The sequence below is a fragment of the Centruroides vittatus genome, unplaced genomic scaffold, assembly GCF_030686945.1.
Source record: "Centruroides vittatus isolate TY-2023 unplaced genomic scaffold, ASM3068694v2 contig_484, whole genome shotgun sequence".
NCBI lineage: Eukaryota > Metazoa > Arthropoda > Arachnida > Scorpiones > Buthidae > Centruroides > Centruroides vittatus.
Window position 1 is genome coordinate 489,718 of NW_027122274.1, and position 26,138 is coordinate 515,855.

The 26,138-nt window shown below is 31.6% G+C and overlaps 1 protein-coding gene across 2 annotated transcripts in view; it reads right to left on the reverse strand.

Annotated features, from left to right (window-relative positions):
* The window catches only part of LOC136977977 (formin-binding protein 4-like), a 49,565-nt gene extending 33,947 nt beyond the window's left edge, over nucleotides 1-15,618 (reverse strand). For both annotated transcript variants that reach the window (XM_067273598.1, XM_067273597.1), the window contains exons 1-4: nucleotides 15,505-15,618; nucleotides 14,722-14,789; nucleotides 14,580-14,654; nucleotides 14,365-14,444 (exon numbers count right to left, since the gene is read on the reverse strand). In XM_067273598.1, the coding sequence (XP_067129699.1) occupies nucleotides 14,365-14,444; nucleotides 14,580-14,654; nucleotides 14,722-14,788 (222 nt within the window). In that variant the 5' untranslated portion in view covers nucleotide 14,789; nucleotides 15,505-15,618. The remainder of the gene's footprint in view (nucleotides 1-14,364; nucleotides 14,445-14,579; nucleotides 14,655-14,721; nucleotides 14,790-15,504) is intronic.
* Between the last annotated feature and the right edge of the window lie 10,520 nt (nucleotides 15,619-26,138).

Here is a 26,138-nt window from a genome sequence, read left to right on the forward strand (position 1 = left end):
TGCCAATGGCCTATAATCACACATTACAGCATTCAGCCAGCTATTGCTTTACCCCAACACGGTGCATATATACACCATGCTAGGATAAAGTGATAGTCAGCTGAGTACTGTAGTGAGTATTTATAGGCTTTGGGCTCCCTAGTCAGCACTGAATAACTAGTATTGCTTTATCTAAATTAAATATGTTTGGAAGTGAAAGATTGGACAGAGGCCAGGATAGCGTAACTGGCAATACTTCCGTATGGTAAGTGTCATGTCCCACTATAGCCAATTCTTTTCTTCCAGAATTTTCTAAATTATTTAATAAATATTAATATAATTATAATTATTAAAGTTAATACGAGATGATGCATAATGCCTATCTCTAATATCAAATTACTTAGAATTTAATTTAAAATAATAGCAGTGAAGTCGCCCGATTCAATCTAGTAATCGTTTGATATAATTATTATATCATTATACTTGTTCATGAATGCAGGATACATATCAAATTCATTTGTAAGAATCTCTAACAGAACATTGCACAAAACCAAATCAAAAGCTTGTAAAATATCTATATAAACAGCATAAGATGAAGGCTTATTTCCATATTTTTTTTAAAATTTCTGTTTGTATAAATATAAAATTTGTTTTATGATGATTATAAAACGAAACAAAATAAAAAAAAAAACAAAAAAGTATTACCAGTTGTCCTTTAATGTGTTTTAATCATTTTTAGAACTGTACTCATTATTGTTGCATATCAACACTTTCCAAACAGAAGGCACACATTAAAATATATAATCAAAATGTTTCAGACCTCCTGAAGACCATCTTTAGTGTTTCCTAGATGAAACATTTCTTAAAAAAACATCATTGGAATGAACACTATTTCTAATAATGTTTAAAGAACATTCTTTAAATGGAAAAATTTTTCACATTATTGAAAAATTAGATCTTGTGATAGAATGTCTTTGGAGAAACCAAAATTTCTTGGAAAAATAATTACTTTGAAAAGTTTAAACAATGTATGAGTGGAGAGTAGGGTTGCCAACCATCCCCCATTTGGGAAACAGTTCAATAGAAGACTGTTGACACTTTGGGAGGACAGTCTTCCACTGAATTGTCTTCCCAAACTGAGAAAGACAAAATGCAAAAATAAATTTAAACAAATGATCATTAATCTATCCTGTAAGAGTTGTAAAAAAGTTAAAGCCACTGGAACAGTTTAGAAGTCTATCAAGCAAAAAAAAAATCAGAATTTATCAATTATAAAGACAAACACTTACTGAAATTTCCATGTTTGAATCCTAAAATATATATACAGTAAGACCCCACTTAACGCGGGGGATGCGTTCCTAGTCAACAAAGCACTAAACGAAACAGCGTTAAACGAGGTCATTTTAACATAGAGTAAATAGGGAAAGGGAAAAACACAGCCAAAAATAAAGATTTTGCTGTTAAGTTATTTTTATATTAATTTCCATAATAATATATGTTAAATAACACATAAACCTATGCATACAGAAATGTAAAGTTCATTTTTTGTGATGAAGGTCCTGGCTTTTCTGAAATTCATGTTTTTTGCAATAAAGTCATGTTGCACAATATTAATATTGCAATAAAGTCATTTGTTGCACAATATTAATTATGTAGTAGATGGTAAACAAAATAGAAGTCACATTTTTAAAACATATGTCAAGGGTAGCTCTACTTTTGGCCACTACTGTACCTGTGTTTTCAGTTATCCAAGGTAGCATCAGTTTACATTACTTTGGATAATCACTGTTAAACTTTGTAACATTACACAGTAGGTGGCACTGATGGACTCCTGAAGAGCAGAATCAGGTATTATCAATATAATACTAAAAAGTATTTTTTCTACAGAATTAACTGCTTTTGCATCTCAGAAGAACAATGTAATCCTTTATGACAGAACTTACATAATCCACATCATGCTAAATATCTGGAAATGCTTGAAAACTCTAAACAAGGATTTAAATGGAATTATGTGAACTCAAATAATGCTGATATATTATCCAATGCATGGTATGTATAGTATATTATAACCAATTCTGTTTCTCAAAAACTTCTCTTAGCATTTTATTGTGGCACTATGTGACACTTTATATGCATTTTGATTATGTTTAATATGTCTTATATTTTGTTATTAACCTATTAAATATCTTTAGTTAAAATTAAGTAAATATAAACTAAATCTAAATTTAAATTTCACTCATAATGTTTGAATTTTACAAACATTTTGCTTGTTCAATTCAATCTTAAGTTAAAATCTGTAAAGTATGTCTCTTTTCAAAGACTTATAAATGGTGTAGAACAGTGGTTGCAACCTGTGGTCCATGACAAAAATTTGGTGGTCTATGCAGAAATTTGGACATTGATCAACTCAAGGTTACACAAAGTATTATGAAAGAAATACAAAATGCTTGGTTGCTTTTTCTCACTCATTGGGGTTTTTTTTTCTTCAAGTCCAAAACCAAACACCAAATGACTTATCAATAAATAATCTATATATATAAATGAGGATGTTTGTTTGCTATGCACACCTAGGCAGTTTGACTAATTGCTATGAAACTTGGCAGTTACGTTAACATATTTATAACTTAGATAATATCATAAATATCATCCCAAAATATCTATTGAATTTCTATATATCAATTAATTTCTGTCTACATTTGATTTGCTGAGTTTATACATAGGCAAAAATAGGTTTATATACTATTGGCAAAAAATTTAAAGTAATAATAAATTAAATATAATTCTTAAAATGGATATAATTTTTAAAAAATATATATCATATTCACTTAATTACTGTGACAATGTTATAGTACAAAATCAATGTTCTATATCATTACTGCGACAGGTAGCATATAGCACTTGCCAGCATGGAATCAAAAGTGTTATCTGTGAAACCTGTGAAAAATTTATAAGTATTTAAGTTTCTACATGTAACAATGAGTTTTTTCATTTCTGAACAATACTTTCTTAATTCTAATAAGTGCCCTCCAGTAGCCGAGTGGATAAAACCACCGAACACTGGTAGTCGGTTGTGGGTTTGGATATAGCCAAGGGGCTGGCCTCATGGAAGTTTTCAGCTTTACTTCATGTTAGCAATACCTAAACAGGGACCAGCTTCACAGAAATGTCTTCTCAGGATGCATCCCCTCAGCAGTTCACCCAAGTGGTATATTGCCAAAATCAAATAAACCAAACAAATTCTACTAATTTCTCTATAAATGCAATATTTACAAGGACATACTTCCCACATAGTTTACACAATCTGTTGCAAAAATATAAACACTTTATCATCACATAAAATCAATTATTCTGGCATTTTTGTTAATTTTTTTTTTAAACAAGTCACATTAAGTTTTCAGACATTAAGGTTAGCAATTCAATCATGTGCAAGGCCATTACAACCTATCACTTTTCAAATATTGATAGTAAACCAGTATTAATTAGTGGTCACTGACCATCCTCTCTTCTGGGAGGTCAATGACTATGTTTGGTTAAATCCCCTTCCACAACAGCTTCTTCTTTCTATCAGACCAGCAGTATGGTGGCATTTGAATAGAATAATTACATAAAACAAGGTTACCTCCGAGCACAAAATAAGGTGGTTTTTGAGTGTGCCGAGTTTAAATATTTTGTCCATTTTTTGTGAAATTTGATTCATTTGCAGATTACCATTTGATATTCAGTTATGAATGGTACAGTTTCTTAGAGCTAACATTAGAAAAAAAAATCATATCTGAAAAAATGTAAGGTATATTTTTAATTCCTGTCTACTTGACCATTGAAAGTGTGCCATTTCATACCATCCAAGTATTGTGATGAACATGACAATGATAGGCTAAAATGACCAAATTCTATATGGTTTTCGTTTTAATGTTTGTTATATATTATAATATAATATACTAGGAATTCCCCCGACAAGCATGACGAAATACTTTTTATGAGAAAGTAGAGATTGAAGAATTGAGAAAAGTTAGATGAGTGATAACACTTTTCTAAATAATATCATTATTATATCATTATATCGTTACTTCCAATTGGATAACAGAACATCACATGGTCACTATGGAAAGATTTCTTAAAAATTTATTATATTAGAGACAGGATGAGGCTATCTTTTTTTTTAAAGTTCAAATTTTTAATTTAATGAAGTAAGTTTAAAATATGCCGTTTGCCAAAATATTTAAAAATGCAACTTAAGGGAAATTTCCTCATCAAGCATGAACATCACATGGTCACTGATGTCACTGCAATTAAGTGCAATCACCAATCTGAAATCAATAAAACGTTTATTCTATACCTAATATTTTCACAAAATAAGTAGCCTATATTTTCCATTAGAATATAAAACGAATTTAACCAAAATTTAATCTGGATTGGACAAAAATTGCAGGAGATATAAGGAATTCACACACATGATGGCTTTTATATTAATAATCACAGTATTCAATTTATATAACTACAAAGGTTACTTTATGTCAGGGTTTATTCACATTGAGTGATCAATCTAACACATTTTAAAAATTCTTTATTCCTCTACTGTACTGTACAATTTAAAGAATTTTAAAAATGTGTTAGATTGGTCACTTAATGTGATAAACCTTTGTAGTTATATAAACCAAATACTATTATATAATATAATAGAAGGATTAAAATAATGAAACAATCTGATAATTTTTAATATTTGTTGTTATTTTTTTCCTGGATAATGCTGGGCTTATTTGCTAGTAATGTCAATAAATCAATAAATAATCAATAATAAATAATGTGATTGCAATTGTTGTCCTTTGTGGAAAAGAGCCAAGAATCTATAAACCTATTTCAAGTAAGCAGCAACAAACTTCACACTAATTTGTTTAGTTAAACAATTGAATTTCATATTAATGAAGTAAAATAAAACTTTTATAATCATTATTCTATAGATATTTGTATTGTTTAAAAAAATTTATGATAGTAGTCTGCAGAATTCAAAATTGTGAGTTTAGTGGTCTGTGAGGTTAGAAAGGTTGGCAACTGCTGTTCTAGAACAGCAGATTCCCTTTTCCAGACCATGAAAATGAACCCATTTTAAACTATTTAGGAAAGTTTCACTTATTCCTAAATAGTTTAATATGGGTTTATTTACATCATGGAGGATTGTGAAGGTATTTAATTAATTAATAAATTATTGTTATGAATAAAACCTATGAATATTTTTTCCATTATCATTGAGTTTAATTATTAAATTGCAATAAAAATTATCAGTGATGCAATCTGAAAAAAAGGGCAACAGTAACAGTGGATTAGGTCATGGGTGAAGAACAGAGTGGATGGGGAACATTGCCCTGCTTCACATTTCCAATATGTTATAATCACTCAAATTTTACAATTTTCATAAACTACTTTATTTTATTCTAAATAGGTTTAATGTTTTCAAGTTATCATCAGAAACAAATTATAAAATTATAATGTTACTAATTTTATAAATTTATTTATATTAAGCAAATTAAATATATAAAAAGAAAAAATAAATCACTTTATCATAAGGTTCTTAGAATTTTAATATTTATTCACAATTATTTTATAATAGATTTTAACAATAAATTTAAATTTGTATCTCTCATTTGATAGAATAAAATTTGTATAATTGACAGAATTTGCCATTTTATCTACATCATGTACTGTACACATTTACAAGGTCTTTTCACTTGGTATTTTTAGCATGTCTGATTCTGATTATCAGACAGATCAGAAGTGTATACAACATTTTAGAAGCAAGTGTGAGTCACTTTTAGACAGGTTTTAGTGCAACTGTGCAGCTTGGTAGCATACAAAAGTAATTTTTAAACAGACCTTTTAGTTAAATTTCAATAAACACTCAGACTCTTCAAATACACTGACACAGCCACTTTATGTACCTGAGAACTATTATTTATTTTCCTACAAACGTTTTCTACCTGCTCCACAGGTCGTCATCAGGTATTTTTGAAATTTTTTGCAATTTCTGGAATGTTTCCTTGTATCAATTCCAATTCCAACGTTTATGCAAATAAAATTCAAATTTGTATTTCTGTTCGAACACTTCGTTTAAATATAAATAAAAAAATAACTAAATACATGCATCCAAGTAAGGTAAAATAACATAAAATAAAATAAAACAAAATAAAATAAGGTAAATTAACTTAATAAAATTATATCCACACAATAATCTTAACTGTATGGACCGAATGCGCATTGTATAACATATTATACTGGGTTACGATCAATCATATATTTCCAGGCTGTTGGTAAATGTTAATGTCCAATTTTTTTGGACATTAACATTACATTTAAAAACAGTTCTTTAACCACAAAAGTGTACATTAAACCTACACACGACCACTAACTCATCCAAAAAACTTTCACCAGTAAAAGGTTTTTGGATGAGTTAGTGGTTTCAACCCGGTGTTTTTAGGTGATTATTCTACACACGACCCGTTATACATTCCTTCCTCATCCAATGATCCGCCTACTTACAAAAGGTTGGCATTTAGGGCTCTTATTGAAAGAGCATTTAATTACTGTTCCAACATATACAACAGGTGGCAAGAATTAAATAGAATCAGAACCATTGCTGGATCCTTAGGATTTAAAACAGAAATTGTTGAAAAGTTAATAAGATTGTACTCCGTACCTAATAAAAAGAAGGCAAAAGAGAATACAAACAAAGAAATTACTAAATTCACATACAACAGAGGAATCTCCAACATCATGAAGGAAGTAGCCAACTACAAGAGTACAAGATTTTTATTTTTTTTCTACTTTTATTTTTTTCTATAACTTCAAGAGTACCAGATTAATATATAAACGGGCACCCATGATTTATAGTCTATTTAGAAATGACAAAGACATGATAAAAAAGGAGGAGCAATCTGGGGTGTACAGAATACCATACGTATATGATCAACTAGGGCTAAATAAGGAATATATTGGTGTCACCAACAGGAAGTTGAATAAAAGGCTTAAGGAGCATGGGTATGATATAAGTAAAGGACACTACAATACAGCACTATCCAAGGTGGCACAAACTGAAGGTTCGGTGATTGATTGGAATGAAGTTAGAGTTATTAGACAGGTGCGCTCACCGTCTTTGGCAACGAATTTGGAGAAGTTCGAAATATACAGATCTGGCAGTATGGGCAAGTGTTTGAACTATAAAGATGCCACAAATTTACCAACAGCTTGGAAATATATGATTGATCATAACCCAGTATAATATGTTATACAACGCACACTCGGTCCATACAGTTAAGATTATTGTGTGGATATAATTTTATTAAGTTAATTTACCTTATTTTATTTTGTTTTATTTTATTTTATGTTATTTTACCTTACTTGGATGCATGTACTTAGTTATTTTCTATTTATCTTTTATTTATATTTAAACAAAGTGTTCAAACAGGAATACAAATTTGAATTTTATTTGCATAAACGTTCAAATTGGAATCAATACAAGGAAACGTTCCAGAAATTGCAAAAAATTTCAAAAATACCTGGTGATGACCTGTGTAGCAGGTAGAAAACGTTTGTAAGAAAATAAATACAGTCAACTCCGCATAAATCGACACCCGGATAACTCGTCACTCGTCGGTTACGTAGTCAATTTTTTGTGGTCCTGGCCGACTTACATAGGCATTAATGTTATTAACCTTAAAAAACTCGGTTTACTCAACATCGTTTAACTTGTCACCACTGGATAAATCAACATACTTTTTCTGTTTCACACTTTTTAGAATTCTGATAAGTCGATTCCTCACCTGAAAAATGAGTTCACACCACACAGCATATTGTACAGTGTGAACTCATTTTTTCAGGAGGGGAGTCAACTTATCAGACGTCAAAAAAGTGTGAAACAGAAAAAGTATGTTGATTTATCCAGTGGTGATGAGTTAAATGATGTTGAGTAAACCAAGTTTTTTAACATTAATAACATTATTGTCTATGTAAGTCAGCCGGGACCACAGAAAGCTGACTAATTAACCTACAGTGATGAGTTATCCGGATGTTGACTTATGCGGAGTCGACTGTAATAGTTCTCAAGTACATAAGGTGTTTTAGTTAAATGCTTGCAAACTGGAAGCATTGATATGAATGCATTGATTAGTTTGAGATAGCATACTAGTGATTCTATGCAGTGTTATCTAACAGTTACATGTCTTGTTGCATTATTGCACTTATTTGAGAATATAAAAGATTGTTCTTTAATTTTTAGAATGTTATCCATAATTTATACATGCCTCTGTAAAAACTATAAATAAACCATAGTGGTTAGCATGTCTGAAATACTATGGCACTTAATTTAGTAATACAGTAGTAAGGTTAGTCAATATAAATGAATAAAATTAAAATGACTGAACTCAAAACTTCAGAAACCTATCAAATATTTCAAGTAAGTGTTCAAAAATAAAATTACTTTACTTGAAGTAAATATCTAAAATATATAAGTAAAAGATCTAAAAGTTTTAGAGTTAACATTAATTATTGTTTTTACTTAGGGGAAGGTCGGGTAGCATTGGACACCTAAGTTTCTCCTATATTATAAAATATTTTTACAGCTCAATTGGTCCAGATTACATTCCATTCAAAACTTCATTGTCTTATAAAAACACCTGTTAAAACTCATTTTTCTATGATAAAAATATTAATAATTTTTTTTTACACTTTTTACAGTTATTATATTTTTACAAAGTTCAATTGTGGAGGGTTGTATCGGACATGAGAAAAATCTGCCAGAAGAGAATTACTTTTGGTTTCACAAACAACTTATTATTATTAGGCAGAGTTATTTTTGAGAAATTTATAAAAGTACAAATTACAGATCATAAAACTAAGTTAATACTAGATAAAAAAGTGGTATAAATGAGAAAAATTAAAAAATTATGTCTGAAAATTTAACAGTTCATTTTAATGACAAATGCATTCTGTGTTTACTTTTTTTTGGTAATACAAACATCACATTCATAAAACAAACTGTTTCCTTCAAGATCGGCACAATTTTCGCAAGCCCAACCTTCACAAATCCTACACTGAATCCAGCTTTCTTCAAAGGTTTCATCACATATGATGCAGTGAGTCTCTTGGTCGTCTCTCTTTTCTTGAACTGATTTAGGCCTATTTACTGTTTTCATTCTTTGTCTCTCTTTATTTAGACGATTTTCCCCTAGCAGTTTTCTCTTAGCTGCCTAGATTCATTCTTTTTCTTCTTTCTTTCCTTTCTTCTGCCATAGTTTACCCATATTGTTCCATAAAACTAAAACATTCCATAAGAATATAATTCTTATCAACCTTAAACTGTTTCCAATACAACCCATAACACCTCTGTCCCATACAAACCACAACATATCTGTCCAATACAATCTGAAACAAAACATTGGTTACCACATACGTATTAGTAAGCTTAAGGAGATTTCCAACCTACAAGTTAAAAAACAATAAATGTTGTTTTCAACAATAAACAAAAAAACAACTTATTCTCATTTTCAGGCAAGCCATAACAACCAGAAGTTACCCTTCGTTCACTCAAAACACTATCAAAAACCCAAATTTTCTGTCATATGTCAACAACACTGCTGCTTGACTAAATATGGTGGAATCTGAACTTTCTTTATTCACCCAACATGCTGGTGTCTTCACAGGTTCTGTCACTTGCAGCAAATGTTAGAAACAATGCTTGTCCGATACTAGCCACCATCCAGTACTACCCAACCTTCCCCTATACACATTCATTGACAAAAAAAAAGTTAACATCTAGATAAATGATCTAATTTCTGAAAAACTTGGCATACAGCTGTCTTCCTATGTTCAGAATTTTCAGTATTCCTGTTGTTTGGAGGTTTTTAAACACTAGACATGCTTGTATGATACAATCAAAAATGTTACGCACAGCTACCAGAGCTCAACAAAGGCTACATCATTAGGCTGGTCAGTGGATTCATAGGACATACATACATGGCAGGTAGATTGTGAGACAAGCACAAACAACTGCAATGGTGTCTTTGTCCATCATTCAGAAACAGATGAAAGTCTTGCTACAGAACTCTACTGAAACACTGGCAGGCATATAACAGAGGTAAATTTCCATGCAAGGCAATCATTGTACATTCTGTCATCAGCACTCCAACATCATCAGATTTGTTTGCAATAGTGCCATGACAGAGAAGCATGAATTGACAACATATCATCTTAGAGACAAATCTTGGTTCTGTTTGATAATAGATGGCCATCATGTTTGAGTATGGAAAACCACTGGTGAGAATTTCAATCTTTGATGCTTCAACTGTTTTAATCTTCAATTGATGCCTTCAGTGTTGAAAATACACAACTCTACTACTGGTATGCTACTTTGGGGAGCCATCTTGTATTAACTTTTATGGCAGGCAACAAACAGTCATTTTCAGAAAAATAATGTTCAACTGTACTGTACACAGCTAGAATTTTTAAATAATATCTCTGTCATGTTGCCACACTTCTTGGTCTGTCTGATCTCTATATTTGTTGTCCATCAAGCATTTGCATTTGTGGGACCAGATGTAATGCCAGCTTTAGTCATCTATAAGTGTTTGGGATCTAGAGTGGCAACATCTGTAAACAAAGCTGTCACAGGATAGTATATAGCAGTGGTCCCCAACCCTATGCCTGCGGGCACCATGGCGCCCGCCAATCGTTTTACGTGTGCCTGCCACTGTGCGACCACGATAAAAATAAAAATATTTCGGTTTTCAATAAAATGCTATGTAAAAGTTTTTTCACTTTGAATGATTAACCATTCAAAAGTAGAAATGGCGTCCAACACAGATGAAAGCACAAAGCGAAATGCGACCGATCTCTTTTTCCCCTCCACCAAATCTTCACCAATTCAATTTCCCATACCTGAAATGAAGTAAATCGGTCCGTTCTGAATACCATAAAATCAAAGTAGGGAAACGTGTAGGGCCCGTAACTTGGAGTGACCTAGAAGTTTCAGCAGTCATTAACTTAAAAAAAAAAAAAAAGGTCAATAGCCATCCGTGTGTCAGAAGTAATCTTCGCCACGATATCTCTCGCACCATCTAGAAATATTCCTGGGTGACACCACGATATCCGCACTGGGTGTCACCCATGCTAATGTCACATTATATAAGATTTGTTTAGAAGCAACTTATTTAAATGGGGCCCCAATTTAAATTTCGTCTAGGGCCCGCTAGAGGCTTAATCCGGCGCTGTTAACTATGTCCAAATATAAATTCACCTTGAAAAAAATAAATGGTGCCCGTCGTCCAGCCGGTATTCTAGAATGTGCTCTTAGGTACAAAAAGGTTGGGGACCCCTGGTATATAGTGTCTGTACGTCTCCATGCCTGACTATATCACCATATGTATCCAGGCCAAAAGGAGATCATACAAAGTATTAAAGGTCCCTTTAAATTGTACTGTTGTTACACATAAAGTTGTCACTGTTTTGGTATTGTAATCACTTATTACCATTATCATTACATTTGCACTAATAAAGTTTCATTTAATTCCAATAACTTTTCCTTAGAAAGTGACTTTTTTATTTTCCTGGATCTGTTATATATAATAGAATGAAAGTATAACAATTGGTCAAAAAATGATCCCCAAGATTTTTAGTTTTGGACTCAAAACGTTGAAACATCAAGAAATGCAAAAACAATTTGGGTGCTTTTCCTGTATGTATGGATATTTGTTCCACAACTGTGATCATTACCTGTCTGAGACATAGCTGCATGCCAAGTTTTCAGTAATTAGACAATTTATCTAGGTGTCGAACTGTTTTTGTCAATGAGTGTGTACACACACATTGACAAAAAAATATTCACCCTCTTTGAAGCTTAATAACTCCTTTACTTTTTGTCAAAAATTTCTGAAATTTTGTAGGGAGGTGTGTATTAGGAATTGATGCTATTAAATTTTGGTTAAAGGTCAACAGGGTGGGGAGAAAAGGGAGTCGTGTGTCATATCTCAAGTAGGGTTGGACTTAATGGCAATTTTACTTGTCAATAACATAATTTTTTATAAAACCTATCCCTACCCTCAAAATTAAGCTTTTGCCATTTTATAATAATTAAAAATATAGAAAGTTTTTTAAATAAAATATCATAACAAATGGTGCCACCAAAATTTTAAATGTTGCTGGATGTTTTTTGACATGAACAATGTCTATTGCACACTTGAAAGGAAGAGTAAGTCCATACCATATATCACGGAAAACTAATTTAGGTATCATTAGACAGAGAACTGAAGAATAAAGAACTGTTTTTATTTTGGTTTTTCAAAATACAGGTATACCTTGCCTTACATTGGTAATTAGTTCCAGGAGAGGTGATGTAAGTCGAATTTACTTGTGTAGTTACGACATAAGTTGAAACTACGGTGAAAAACACCAATAATGAGCACTTAAAGACCACTAAACAAGATGACAGCACAAAAACACAGATGTTTTCATGTTTTGTTCTCTAGGATTTATGATGATTATGTTAGCATTTACTGTAAATATACATATTTTAATATGATTTTATTTGCTTTTAATGCTTTTCTAGTGATATTACAACTTCAATATTTGTGGCGGATGGATGTAAAGTCGAATAAAATGACTTAAACTTGATTTTTATTTTTCCATATACAGTCAAACCTGTTTTTATGCGGTCTTTTTTTGTGCAATTTTTTATTTGTGTGATTTTTTTTATGCGAATTTTTAATTTGTGCGATTTTTTATTTGTGCGGTATAGTTGGCGACTAGTCTCGTGCGATTCGTCATGTCTCACGTTGACTTATTATAGCTAAATAAACTTATTACAGCATAAATGAACTTATTATAGTAATATTATTGCATGAATATGTGAAAAATAAAATAATTTATTTTTTAAGTCAAAAAAACACCACCTGGACTGTAGAAAATATGTAAAACAGATGATAGACGAAACGATGCAGTCAAGTGCTGACATCTGTTGTCAATAAATTCTATTTCGTACGATTTTGAGTTATTTTCTGTGAGACTTTTTTTATGCGGTCCCTATTGACCGCATAAAAAAAAAATATTTTTTTAATTGTGTTGCGAAAACTATTTTTTTATAGCCACTCGTGAAGTTTCGTGCGATTTTTTTTATGCGTTTTTTTATGCGATCTCTATCCACCACATAAAAACAGGTTTGACTGTACTTTTTTGATAAATGACGTATAATCGAGAACGACGTAACTCGAGGTATACCTGTATGAATAGTTATAGAGATACTGCAATTTAAAGTTTATGTACAGTACTTACTATTTAAAGTGACAACAGTGAGAGTCACAGTGTGCTCAGTAGTACTTGACTACATGCACATAAGTCATTAGTATGAGTGTCACATAGATCAATTAAGATAGTCCAATAGCAAATGCCAAACTTTTATGCACTTACTAGAGTATGACTGTTGTCAAACTAAGATTAATTATACTATGCAATAAGATGCTATTTATCATATTGTTTCCAAAAGTATTATTGTAATGGATGGTCCAAATACTTCTGACAATCACTGGAAAAAGAAAATGAAACAAGTTGCAGTTGTGTCCAGAAGTTTCAGCAAAAGAAAATAAAATTGGATGATGATACATTTAAACATTCAAAATATACTGCAGCTTTGTAAAATCTGACAAGCATTTCATGAACAATCCTTTTAGATATGTGTGTAGCATTTGTGAATGTGATTCAAGAACAGTTTAAGAAAACTGAAAAATTTTTTGAGTGATATACTCATGAACAATTTTTCAAGTGATGATGTGTTGCATTTTCATCTGTGCAACAATTGTTATTTGCCATTGGAATATCAGAAGCGTCTGTTGTCAAAAATCATCAATGTCAAATGACAGTATAAACCATCTTTAAAGTAAGACAAGTTATATTATACAATAGACAATTTGTATTGTATAATTTTTAAAAGCATTGTTGCATAGCTGTGCAATTGAATAATGATAAAAATTATAAAGTAAACCACGTTACCCCTGAATTTTGTTTTACCTCTTCCTAAACATTTTTCATGGGAACTACATATTGAGTCCCTGGACCCACTGCAACTTTTTGTCAATGAGTGTATTTTATGTATTTATTCCAAATAAAATAGTCTTAGATCACTTTTAATACAATAATTTTGTTGGTTTTCAGTAATTATAACTTCTCATTTCTAAACACGTAATATGATAATATTATTGATTCAAGTAAAAATAAGGGAAAGTAAAAATAAGGGAAAGTTTTTCCCTGAATGTTTTTGTATTAAAATTCAATTAACAATGCTTTAATAAGAAAATTAATATCTAAAAGTGATTTTAAAATGGTTTTAGGAACTTGTATCAAAATTCAAACCTTAAGAAAATCAGCAACTTCCAAATCAATGTGTCTTGATGAATCCTGCTTACTTTCGTTGGTAGATGACATTTCATTATCTAGGAAAAGAAAAGATTTCATCACTTTAAGAAATATCCTTTTATATAAAACATATACATGAGATATTATTAATTTAATAAATTTTCACTATAACATACTATTAATTAATATTAATATGAAAAATTATAACATACTATTAATTTTATTTCCTTCCTCTTCACTGTCACTATATTGCATTATTTTCTGCAGAGGATTTCTAACTGTACTCACTAAAAATAAAACACAATAATCAATAATATACTTTAAATGATTAAAATTAAATATTTTTATTTGTACCTGGTAGTTTTTCATCATTCAACTGAAGCTTTTGCCTTCTTACTGTTTTATCCCTCCTTTTTCCCATACTATTTAAGATAAAATAAAATTTTTGTTGAATCATATTTCATAAATTTAATAAGAAAATTAAATAAATTAGATTTTTGTTTACTTTTTTCATTTAAGCCAATTAACTTATTTACTACAACTACAGACTTTGCATGTATCCACACATTTATATAATCTTTACTTTATTTAAAAAAAATTATATATGTATGTTTGCTTACACTTTACAAAAAATTAAAGTTTATATAAACAACTTTAATATTGTTTACAGAATGGAAAATTTATTCTGGAACAATATTCTTCCATTTTTATATTAAAATACATCATTATATTCAATTAATAGCATCAAAATAGCATCAGTAGAACATATAACATAATCCCATTCAAAAATATATGGATAAAATTAGCCAAGAAATAAGTAAGAGTCAATTATCTTTTTAAATACATCTAAATATACAAATCAGTTATGTAAATGCAGATCATGTGTTTATGTAACTTAAATTCCTAATTGCAGTTAAATATTACTCCTATGAACAACAATAACTAGTATCAAACAGAAAAGAGTTAATATTGTTTGCAAAATAGCAAGGAAATTATTTATTTAATACATCAGGTTTTAGTTTGCAATTAGAGACATTTATTTAAGCATTTTGATGAATTATAAGCGTACATTTCTACAAGTTGATTATAATCACAGTTCTTTTCCGTTTTGTAATATAATAAACGATTAATATTTACCTTATTTCCTATAATATATAAATCTCATAAAAAACAAACAGCCATCTTGACATAAACACCAAACCTTTAGCTTTTACATCACCTTATTAACTAAGTACAGTGATGCCAGATTGTGTTAATAAAGAAATTCGCAATTCAAGTCTAAAAATAGCCAAAAATATATTAAAATTTTCAACTTTCTAAGTTTTTAACGATTTCAACGACCGGATCGAGTAGATGTTAGAGATATCAACCTGATGGGAACCCGAGTTCCAGTCCGGGAATTTTTCAGAGCTAATCTGCCGCGAATATCTCATGTCTCGTATCCGGCCGTCGTAATGGCCGGATAGTTGCTAAGAAAGTAGCCTATTGCTTTGAAAGCCCGAGATCGAATCCGGACATGTCGAAAAAACTCTTAAATTTTTAGGGGTGGTCCGTCTGGATATGTCAGGCCCCGTCCCTCATTACCCGGCCGCCTCATCGCAGGCTTGGTCGAACCATGATGGATATGATTAATTGAAAAAGATCCTCTGTGTCCATAAAGCGGGAACAGTGCAAAAGAAAAAACAAGATCTTGAAAATCATCATTATAATTTAAAATAATAATTTTCTTACTTTTATTACATTATAAATAAATTTTTTAAATACAGTAAAACCTCTGATTTAAATTAATGGACCTGTTTGGGTAAGGGTGTGTCCGTTATAGAATAAAGTAGGTTTTCTGAATTCGCGTATTCAAAAATTGACAAATTAGTTAGTTTATGTTTTTACCTAAGTAGATACGTTTTTTATAATTAAAATTAAGTAGGTATGTTTGAGAAGTTTTATTTCGCAGAAAAGTTGTTCGCTATGTATTATTGTTTATGTATTCGCCGTAGTTCTGAGACCGTAATAAACAAATATACGATCTAAATCCAAATAAATAAGCAAACAAATATTGGAAAATTCACTTTAGGTTTGAAAAAAACTGTTAATTAATTACTTTTTCAATGTGTTTTATAATGTAATAGTGTGTTAATTTTCACATTTGACATACGAACCGAAATTTTGTACGTTAAGTCAAGGTTTAACTGTATTTTCATCAATTATTATACTTGTATTTTCACAACTAAAGCGGCTTTATAGTTTAAAAAGAATTTCAAGAATAAGCTGTTATACGTTTATTTTAATTGCATTTCATTGTTTTTAATCTGTTTAATACAGTTGTTAGGCTTAGTCGTGCAAAAATTAAACATTTAAATCATTTAAAGGAATGTGTTATATGCATTGCAAGTTTAAGTTGCGAAATTAATTTTATCGAAAAAGTCATGAAAGCACACTTAAATCATTTAAATAAAAAAATATTACTCTAAAGATATACAAATAGAAACTGACCTGATTTTTATTATTCAGGTTAGACAATGCAAAAATTCATTTAGAAAAAAGTTCTGAAGGGGAAAATTTCCATGCGGAAATGTAAACATCAAATCTAAGAAAAATGTAGATACATTTCAAACAGTTTTATTGAAGAAATGAACAAAATTAGAATAACGAGGTTTCTACTATAGCAACTCAGAAAGTCTGCTATGTATTCTATTCAAGTGCGTATTCGCTTTTGAAAGAACATGCAATAAAGTTTTGAAATTGTAATGCGTTTGGTTACTCCATGTCTTTAAAATATATTTAAAAAAAATATGTTTATTAAATATGTTTTCAGAAATACATTTGAAATATATACATATATACAGATTAGATAACCGAATAATTGTCATATACAATAACTCTCACAAACACAAGCCAACTAGATAAGCGCAATAATTCTGTTTTATCATAATGGAAAATTCTGCGTTAGTCTTAAAGGATTTTATAATATTTTGCAACTTTTCTGACTGAAAAACATTATCTTTTGATAATGTTGGCTTCTTTCTTGTAACAGCTGAACTAATTTCAGAATCATTATATTTGACAAAAACAATCTCTTTACAGACCGTATTCATATTCTAGTTAGAAATTACGAAAGGTCTATTTCGGAATTTCTCAAGGATGTTTCTTTTGAATATATCTGATCCAGTGTCTCCACCATCCTGTATATCCAACTATTGGTCATGGTTGAAGTCTTAATAAATGAAATAGCACCTCTTTTGGCATCTATATCGCAGAAAAAATTATGCAGTTTTAGAAATTCCGATCTCGATCTGTGGCGATTCATGGACAAAAACAGTGTTGGAGCCAAATTTAAAAAACTGTATTTTGGTTAATAATAGAAAATTTATATAAATTTACGATATTAACCAATAAAGTTATGAAAAATACTTTTCATAACTTTATTTCAAAATAAAGTTATGAAAAGTAATTAAGTAATTACAGTAAGTAAGTATGTATTAGCATAGACAGCCGAATGGCCGAGCGGTCAAGTTGGCAGCCTACCGCTCTGGGAGACCCGTGATCGAATCTGGACGGGTCTAAAAATCCCCAGACCACACCCGAAAAATTTCTGTTGTCTGAATGTGGTCCAAAAATTTCTGGGTGGTAATTGTCCCTCACCAGTTGCCCGTTGTGGACCTGGCCGAATTCATAATGGGCTTGCTAAAAGAGACCCTCTTAGTGCTCTCAGGGCGGAAAGAGTTAAGAAAAGTATCAACAATTCAGTATAAATAAGGCTTGCATTTTTATGCAAATGAATATTTCAGTTCTGGTTGCTATTCCTTAAAATAAATGGGAATATCGCACTTGTAATTGTTTATTGTGTTTAACAGTTGCGTGACATGACATTTGATTATAGATTATAGGGAAGCTGTGTTCTGTAAGAATCCGACTTTCAGGGGCAATCAGTTAATTGCTCGTCACTGATGGTCTAGAGCAGTGGATCTCAACTCTATGCCCGTGGGCGCCATAGCGCCCGCCGATCGTTTTACGTGTGCCCGCCGCTGTGCGACCACGATAAAAATAAAAATATTTCGGTTTTCAATAAAATGCTATGTAAAAGTTTTTTCGTTTTTAATGATTAACCACTCAAAAGTAGAAATGGCGTCCAACACAGATAAAAGCACAAAGCGAAATGCGACCGATCTCTTTTTCCCCTCCGCCAAATCTTCTCCAACCAAATTTCCCATACCTGAAGTGAAATAAACCGGTCCGTTCTGAATATCATAAAATCAAAGTACAGATCACGACTTACAGATGAACACCTTGACGATTGCTTACGAGCAGGAATATCATCATACTCTCCTAATTACGAAGCAATGGCCAATGAAATGCAATGCCAAAAATCACATTTACTTTCAGATTTATATTTTTTATAAAGAATTTTTATACTCTGTAGATTTTGTATGCATTATTTAGTAATTACTTGTTTTGTAAAAATTATTGTTAATAGTCTTGTGTATGTTTTATTACATTTTTAGAATTAAATGTTTTCTGTACATTATGTGTATGTATTATTAACTATGTCCAAGTATAAATTTACCTTGAAAAAATAAATGGTGCCCGTCGTCCAGCCGGTATTCTAGAATATGCTCTTAGGTACAAAAAGGTTGGGGACCCCTGGTCTAGAGTCCATTCGTATGTGGGTGGTGGCGGAGGAGACAAAAATCTAACTAAAGCCGTTTATTTTAACATAAAATAAATTTACACTATGTACGAGTATAAAATAGTTTGCTTTAGGACAATCAGCTGTTCAGACGTCGATGAGGTTCTTTGATCGTCGATCGAAGATGGCCCCGAGGCAGTGGCGTTGACAAGTCCGAAAGACAAGTGGGGAGACTGTTGGCGTCGGCGACACGGTCTAAAGTCCGAAGTGGCACGGGTTACAGGTTGGCACAATAGACGAGAAACTACTTTTTTTGCGCGTTGATACACGGCGTTTTGGTTATTCGGAACGTTAACTAACCGAGTGCGAGGTGTCCTTGATTGTCAGGGATTATATCAATCGCTGTTCTTTCTTTCGTCCATTTTAATTGGTCATTCTTCCTCAATCAAGCTTTCCGAGTGGCTGGTCCCTTGTTACTAAGCGTAACGGGACTCCTATCTGAAGCGCGAGAAAGGTCAAAATCGAAGATGAATTCGATCTTCCACCGAGATTTATGATTTCTGCATCGCAGTTTGATATAAACAAATGGGTGTCCGACTACAAACGATTTTTTCATATTATTTTTTAAACTAATAATCTTTTCTCTAAATTAACCGTTTTTTCGCGTCTTTTGTAACTGTTCGGACCTGTCCGGAACCTCACATTTCCATTAAAATTTTAAACAAATACTGGAAATAACAAAAATAAACAATTTATTTATTTTAATTCTAAAATACTAATAGTACATACATAATACAAAGTAACATGGTACAAACGATGATAGAAAAGCTTTTTTTTCCCGTATCCTCGATTATTCACCGATTTTGTCCATTGTTATCAACGTTTACACTCAATTCGTGTCGAATTCGGCTGCAAATTGCATCTAACTGAATTTCTCAATAATAAGCAATGTCAAATCTACAACGTTATCCAAGTCCATTGAATATTTGATGAACACGAAAAGACAAAGAAGAGTTAAAGCAGAAAAGACAAGAAGAATTATTCTGAAATTCTTCATGAAGAACAATTTAGTGAATAACATGATTTTCAAAAAATCATCAGAACAAATGAATTATCTCTGTAAACAAATTTTGGACTTTTAATTAATAAAAACTTTTTTTAATTCGATTTTGCATCAAATCATTTCAAAATCATAAAAAATTGTCACGAATTTTGCATTTAAAATTAAAAGTAAATTTAAATACGATTAAACTTGTATACAATTACTCATTTTTCAAATAATCTGCACGATAGAGCTGTTAGATTGTGCGAGGCCATTATTAAATACGTTTGAATGTATGCAATGTAAAGGACGTATCACGCGATATTTAAGTTTCTTTCCGCCCTGTGAGCAGTAACAGAGCCTTTTCTATGAAGTCCCTCGTGGATTCGGCCAGACTCACAATGTGGTGAGTGACCAACTCCAATACATTCCCGGGATTTTTCGATCCCGGGTTCTTCAGAGGTAGTGTGCCACCTTAACCGGCCGTCTTTATTATAGATAAAGCGCGATGTTAAAGTTAAGAAGCACAAGACTTTTGGCAAAAGAAATAAGTGCCAATAAAATAAACTTCAATGCATTTTCCATCATAAAACAAGTGAAAGGTTGATATTTTATTCGATATGATTCAATGACGACAATGCATTCTAGCATTGTGCAGTAGAGATTGTAGTCCTTCCAAGATAAGTTGGCAGTTGTCAAGCCAGACTAAACCATTTTTAAACCATTTATGGGGGAGGAGTACCCAATGCTCCAGGTCTGCAATTTACAACTAATAAAACAGTCTCTCCCTAAAAGTGGTTTAATCTGGTTTGAAACTACCAACTTTATGTTGGAAGGATTGATGGAATAAACTCAATACATGAACAATCTATTGGGGGAATGCCTCCCAGGAGGACTTCTATGAGAATTTGGCCTCTATTTAGATGCGAGACACTGAAATCCCGGAAAATTCCCGTGGTTATTCTGAAATCCCGTGGTTATTCTGTTGTTGAAGTGCAAACCTGCGACCAATGGCCAACCAATGTTTAATGATTTCAGCATTGTTCAGCTGCATTTTACATTTAAAATACATTGAAGTTTATTTTATTGGCACTTATTTCTTTAGCTAAATGTGGATGCTGGATTTCAGCTGAAATGCAGCAAAAATATAAATTGTAATATATATTACTAGGGCCGGATTAACCCACTTTGGCACCCAAGACATTTTCTTCTTTCCGGACCCCTCCCTCTCCCACAAGAAGAAATATAAACTAACTATTCGGCGATTTTTTTCCGCAAAGTCGTTAATTTATCGTAAAAATCGCTTGTCGTTGATTCCATCAAAGTATTTAAAAGCTATTTTTCTATTGAAAGCAAGGCTAGTGACGACAATCTTTTCTCTGACTGACAAGTGAGTGTTCCTTGCCAAAGTATCAATTCACTTCATGGTTGAAAAATTGCGCTCAACAGATGCACTGGTAGATGGTACCGTAAAAATTAATGATATTAAATCATATAATTCTTTTAGTAAAATATTATAATTAATGAAGATCTTTGTTTAGATCGTCATTAAGTATATTTTTTATGTCTAAGAGTGACTTGCCAATATAGTCTGGACATCTAAAAGTGATAAAAATTCTAAAGATTTTATGTCTGAAAATCTGTCAATATAATTATAATTAAAAGAAAATTATGATTAAATATAGCTTTTTTAAAGAAACGTGCATAAATATAACATAAAATATTCTTTACTTTTTAAATCTTAAAACAATCCACTTAATAAAATAGCTCCCTACAGGTGGTAATGGATGGAATCGTTGGAAGCGTTATACGGTGTTTTGGGGTGCACATACTTTTCATTTTGTATGGATCGATCTGTAAAATCGGATTAGTCCTTGTCACGTGATATAGATAGCTTCTGTCATGGCAGAAAGTATACAAGTAGGATCGAAGATGGCGGCAAACATTTGTTAGTTAATAATAGTCTCTGCTTGTTAGTTAACATATACTGAATTTTAAAAATATTATTTGTATAATATCTTTGAAATTCTGTATATGTTAACTAACAAGGTTCAATTAATTAAATTAAAATAATCCATTTTAGCCCTCGATATTAAAACCGTAGTTAGTACTAAACGACATACGCTGTTATGAATTATCGTTTATTTGACAAAATTATTTGTGCTCATTCATACGAATTTTTAAATCGTATTACTCTGTGAATAAAATTGTTTTCCACAAAATAAAATTTAAATAGAAATTTCACAAAATTAAAAAATAAAACTTGCAGAAAAGATGAAAGTGCACGCCATACATTCTTGCTGTACAATCTAGCAAAATTGTGTCTAAATACTTATTTTTTCATCTCAGTTTATCGGATATTTTAATAATGATGTTTTTACTTGTCATTTATAAGTTTTAAATAAGTTTCCTTCTCAACAATTAAACGTGTTTCTTCGTTATTTACTGTAAGCTTAACTTTAACCATGGAAACCGCCATCTTTAATCTTTTTCATCCGATCTTACCCTCCGCTCGGATTAGTTTGATCGCGATCCAGTTGATCCTAGATGGCGTTTGTATACGCAAATAGAGATTGATCGGATCGCAGTAGTTCCTTTGTATACATGATTTGAACGATCGAAGTGATCTTGGATTAGTTTGATTCCAAAAGTATATGCACCCTTGGTGTGTAGTAGGGTTTCTCATTTCCCGGTCTTTTGCTTGTCCCGGAATTTCGGAAAAAAAGTGAACTGTTTCCCAGGATCCTGGGTAATCCTGGGATAGAATTAATTATTTTTAAGATATACAAAATATCTCGAAATCAAATGATATAATTATTTTTTATTTTTTAAAGTAATTTAATACGTTCTGCAACCTCAAAATCATATTAATAATGCTGTGTAAGATATATATTAAAATTTACCTTTGAATTACGTAGAAAATTTTATAAATAGAAAAAATTTATTAAAGTTTGCTAGAAACTGCATACAACGAAAAAAACAACAAAAATTGCTTTAAATTGAGTTAAAAATTAAAAAAAAAAAAACTTAGATCAAACTTCTAACTTAAAAAGATAATTTTCGTTTTAAAATAAAACATAATACAAAATATTATTGTAAATTTTTATAATAAGATTTTTAAAAAGCAAACATGGTCAATACTCCGATCACTCAGTCTGATTCTTATTTTAATAATGAAAAGTCCTGCTACCGAGAATTCCCTTTCGATTCAATTGGTGTGAGTGAAATCGTGTTTAATGCATTTAAGAGAAGACAGATGTTATGTATTTTTTCACCTGTAGCCTGGAAGATTTCTAGTTCGTTTTCGAGATGGGTTGCAGTACTTTTTTTGCTGTCTAGTATCCTTGATTTGTCTACTTCGGCTGCTTTAATAGAAACAAGTTACTAGCCTAATAATTCGGCAGTTCGTTTGGCTTTAATAATCAGGTTTATGAAGAAAAACTTCAAACTTCGTACTCGTTTCTATCCTTGCCCAATTTGCACCTGGCATAATGCAGTTATTTGTGAAGCCCGAGCGATACTCGAGCTCATGTGTTTTTGATATCATAAAAATGTCAAATCAGGGGAACAAGCTTTTGATTCTGATGCTCGTAGAAATTGGAAGGATACTTTAAATCGGGAAATATTAAAGCTATTAATCGAGAGAAAAATGTTCTTTTTTTAACCTTAAAAGGAGATGCAGCGCTGATATTATGTATCAGACTTATAAGAATTCGAAACAATTGAATACGAGCAGAGGTTTCAAGTTGCGATTAAATTCCCTTGATCGGAATAAAACACAGTGTCGAATTTAAACCTTTGATAGCTCGAAATGGTCGGTCGTCTGCCTAGAGACAGGAAACCGACCAATCAGGAGCTGGAGATCCAGGGGAGAAAGATCTTATAAAAACCTGGATCTCAAGGGCAAAGCAGACTTTTCTCTGCCTCCCCTTGTGAAGACTTCTCCCAGCTTCTGTCCGTGTCAACCACTGTTCAGACTTTCCCCAGCTAACAACTAATATCAACTGTCCAGACTTTTCCCTGCCTCTACAAGTGGACACCATCCGATTGAACTTCGGGCTTTCACCATTCGTCACAACCTCACACGGTCGAGCATCAACTGTCTGCCCCGGGGCCAACAACCGAACCATCAAGAGCAACCAGAAGACAAGACATGCAAGACACACTAGATTGTAAGACTTAGTGTAAATAAACGGGTTTGTTTGTCACTGCAGCTATTTGCCTCACTTTCCTTCACCCCACATACGATAAGTCCTGACATTTGGAAATCTCGAATTCGGCAACCTCACATATTGCAGCTACTGGGCATAGTTAAAATTAAGACTGCATCAGCACAATTATTCGAGATATTACAGGTTCTGACAATGTAGAATTTTCAGAGTCCTGCCACAAATACATATTGATTATTGACAATCTGTGAGATGTCATAACAAGCAAAATTTAAAAATCTAATAAGTAGGTTTAAAATTAATAAATACAAATGTATTCTGACAGTTTATGAGTTAATTATACTTTGTATTTGCAAAATTTCTTCAACTTTAACACCCGGGAAATTCTTCTCATTCCGGGAAATCCCGCAAATTTCTTAAAAGTTCACTTTGTTTGAGAAACCCTAGTGTGTAGCATCCACCAGCTAAACGCCAGAAGTTGGTGCTCTGTAAAGAGCAAGCGAATGTGTGTAATCTGGCTGCTCTACACCACTCTGTACAAATGTACAGAATAGTGTAGAGCAGCCAGATTATACACAAATAAAACAAAAAGGGTTAAATTAAAACTCGATTAGATGAGTAATTAACATGAAATAACCAAAATGCATTTCGGACTATCGGAATAGTCCCTCTTCAGTTGGTATTAATATAAAAAGATTATAATACTTAAAATTATACAAGACAAACAAACTGCTATAAAGGTATGATCAGTGAACATTAAATGAGTGCAGTGGAGACAGGCATGCGAAAATCAAATGTCTATTACTACCTGTAAATTTAATAAAAAAAAAAATTTATAATTTGATTATTGTTTATTCTGACTGCGTGAGAACTAGGGTTTCTCAAACGGGATCCCGAGATCCCGGTCGTTTTTTTAATTCGGGAAATATCCCGGGAAATTTTTCTTATCCCGGGAAATCCCGCAAATTTCTTAAAGATTCACGTTTTTTCTTATTTTGTGTTAAAGTTCAGGAAATTTTGCAAATAGAAAGCATAATTAACTCATAAACTGTCAGAATACATTTGTATTTATTAATTTTAAATCTACTTATTAGTTTTTTTAAATTTTTTCCTCGTTATGGCATGTTACAAATGGTCAATAATCAATGCGTAGCTTATTTGTGGCAGAACTCTGAAAATTCTTTACTTGTCAGAACCTGTAATATCTCGAATAATTGTGCTTATGCTGTCTTAATTTTTAACCATGTGCAATAGCTTCAAAAACTGCATTATGCCAGATTGTGCAAATTGTCAAGGATGCAAACGAGTATGAAGTTTTTCTTCATAAACCTGATTATTACAGACAAACGAACTGTCGAATCATCGGACTAAGCTTAATACCGCTATTAAAGCAGCCAAGGTAGACAAATCAAGAATACTAGAGAGCAAAAGTAGTACTACAATCTCGAAAACGAACTAGAAATCTTCCAGGCTACAGGTGAAAAAACACATAACATCTATTTTCTCTTAAATGCATTAAACACGATTCCAATCACATCAATTGAATCGGAAAGGGCATTCTCTGTAGCAAGACTTTTCATTACTAAAATAAGAATTAGATTGAGTGATCGGAGTATTGACCATCTTTGCTTTTTAAAATCTTATAATACAAAATATTATTGTAAATTATTATAATGTTTTATTTAAAAAATGAAAATTACCTTCTAAGTTAGAAGTTTGATCTAAATTCATTTTTTCTTTAAATTTTCAACTCAATTCAAAGTCTTTTGTTGTTGTTGTTGTTGTTGTTGTTGTTGTTGTTGTTGTTGTTGTTGTTGTTGTTGTTGTTGTTGTTGTATGCAGTTTCCAGCAAATTTTAATACATTTTTTCTATTTGTGAACATTTCTACGTAATTCAAAAATAATTTTTAATATATATCTTACACAGCATTATTAA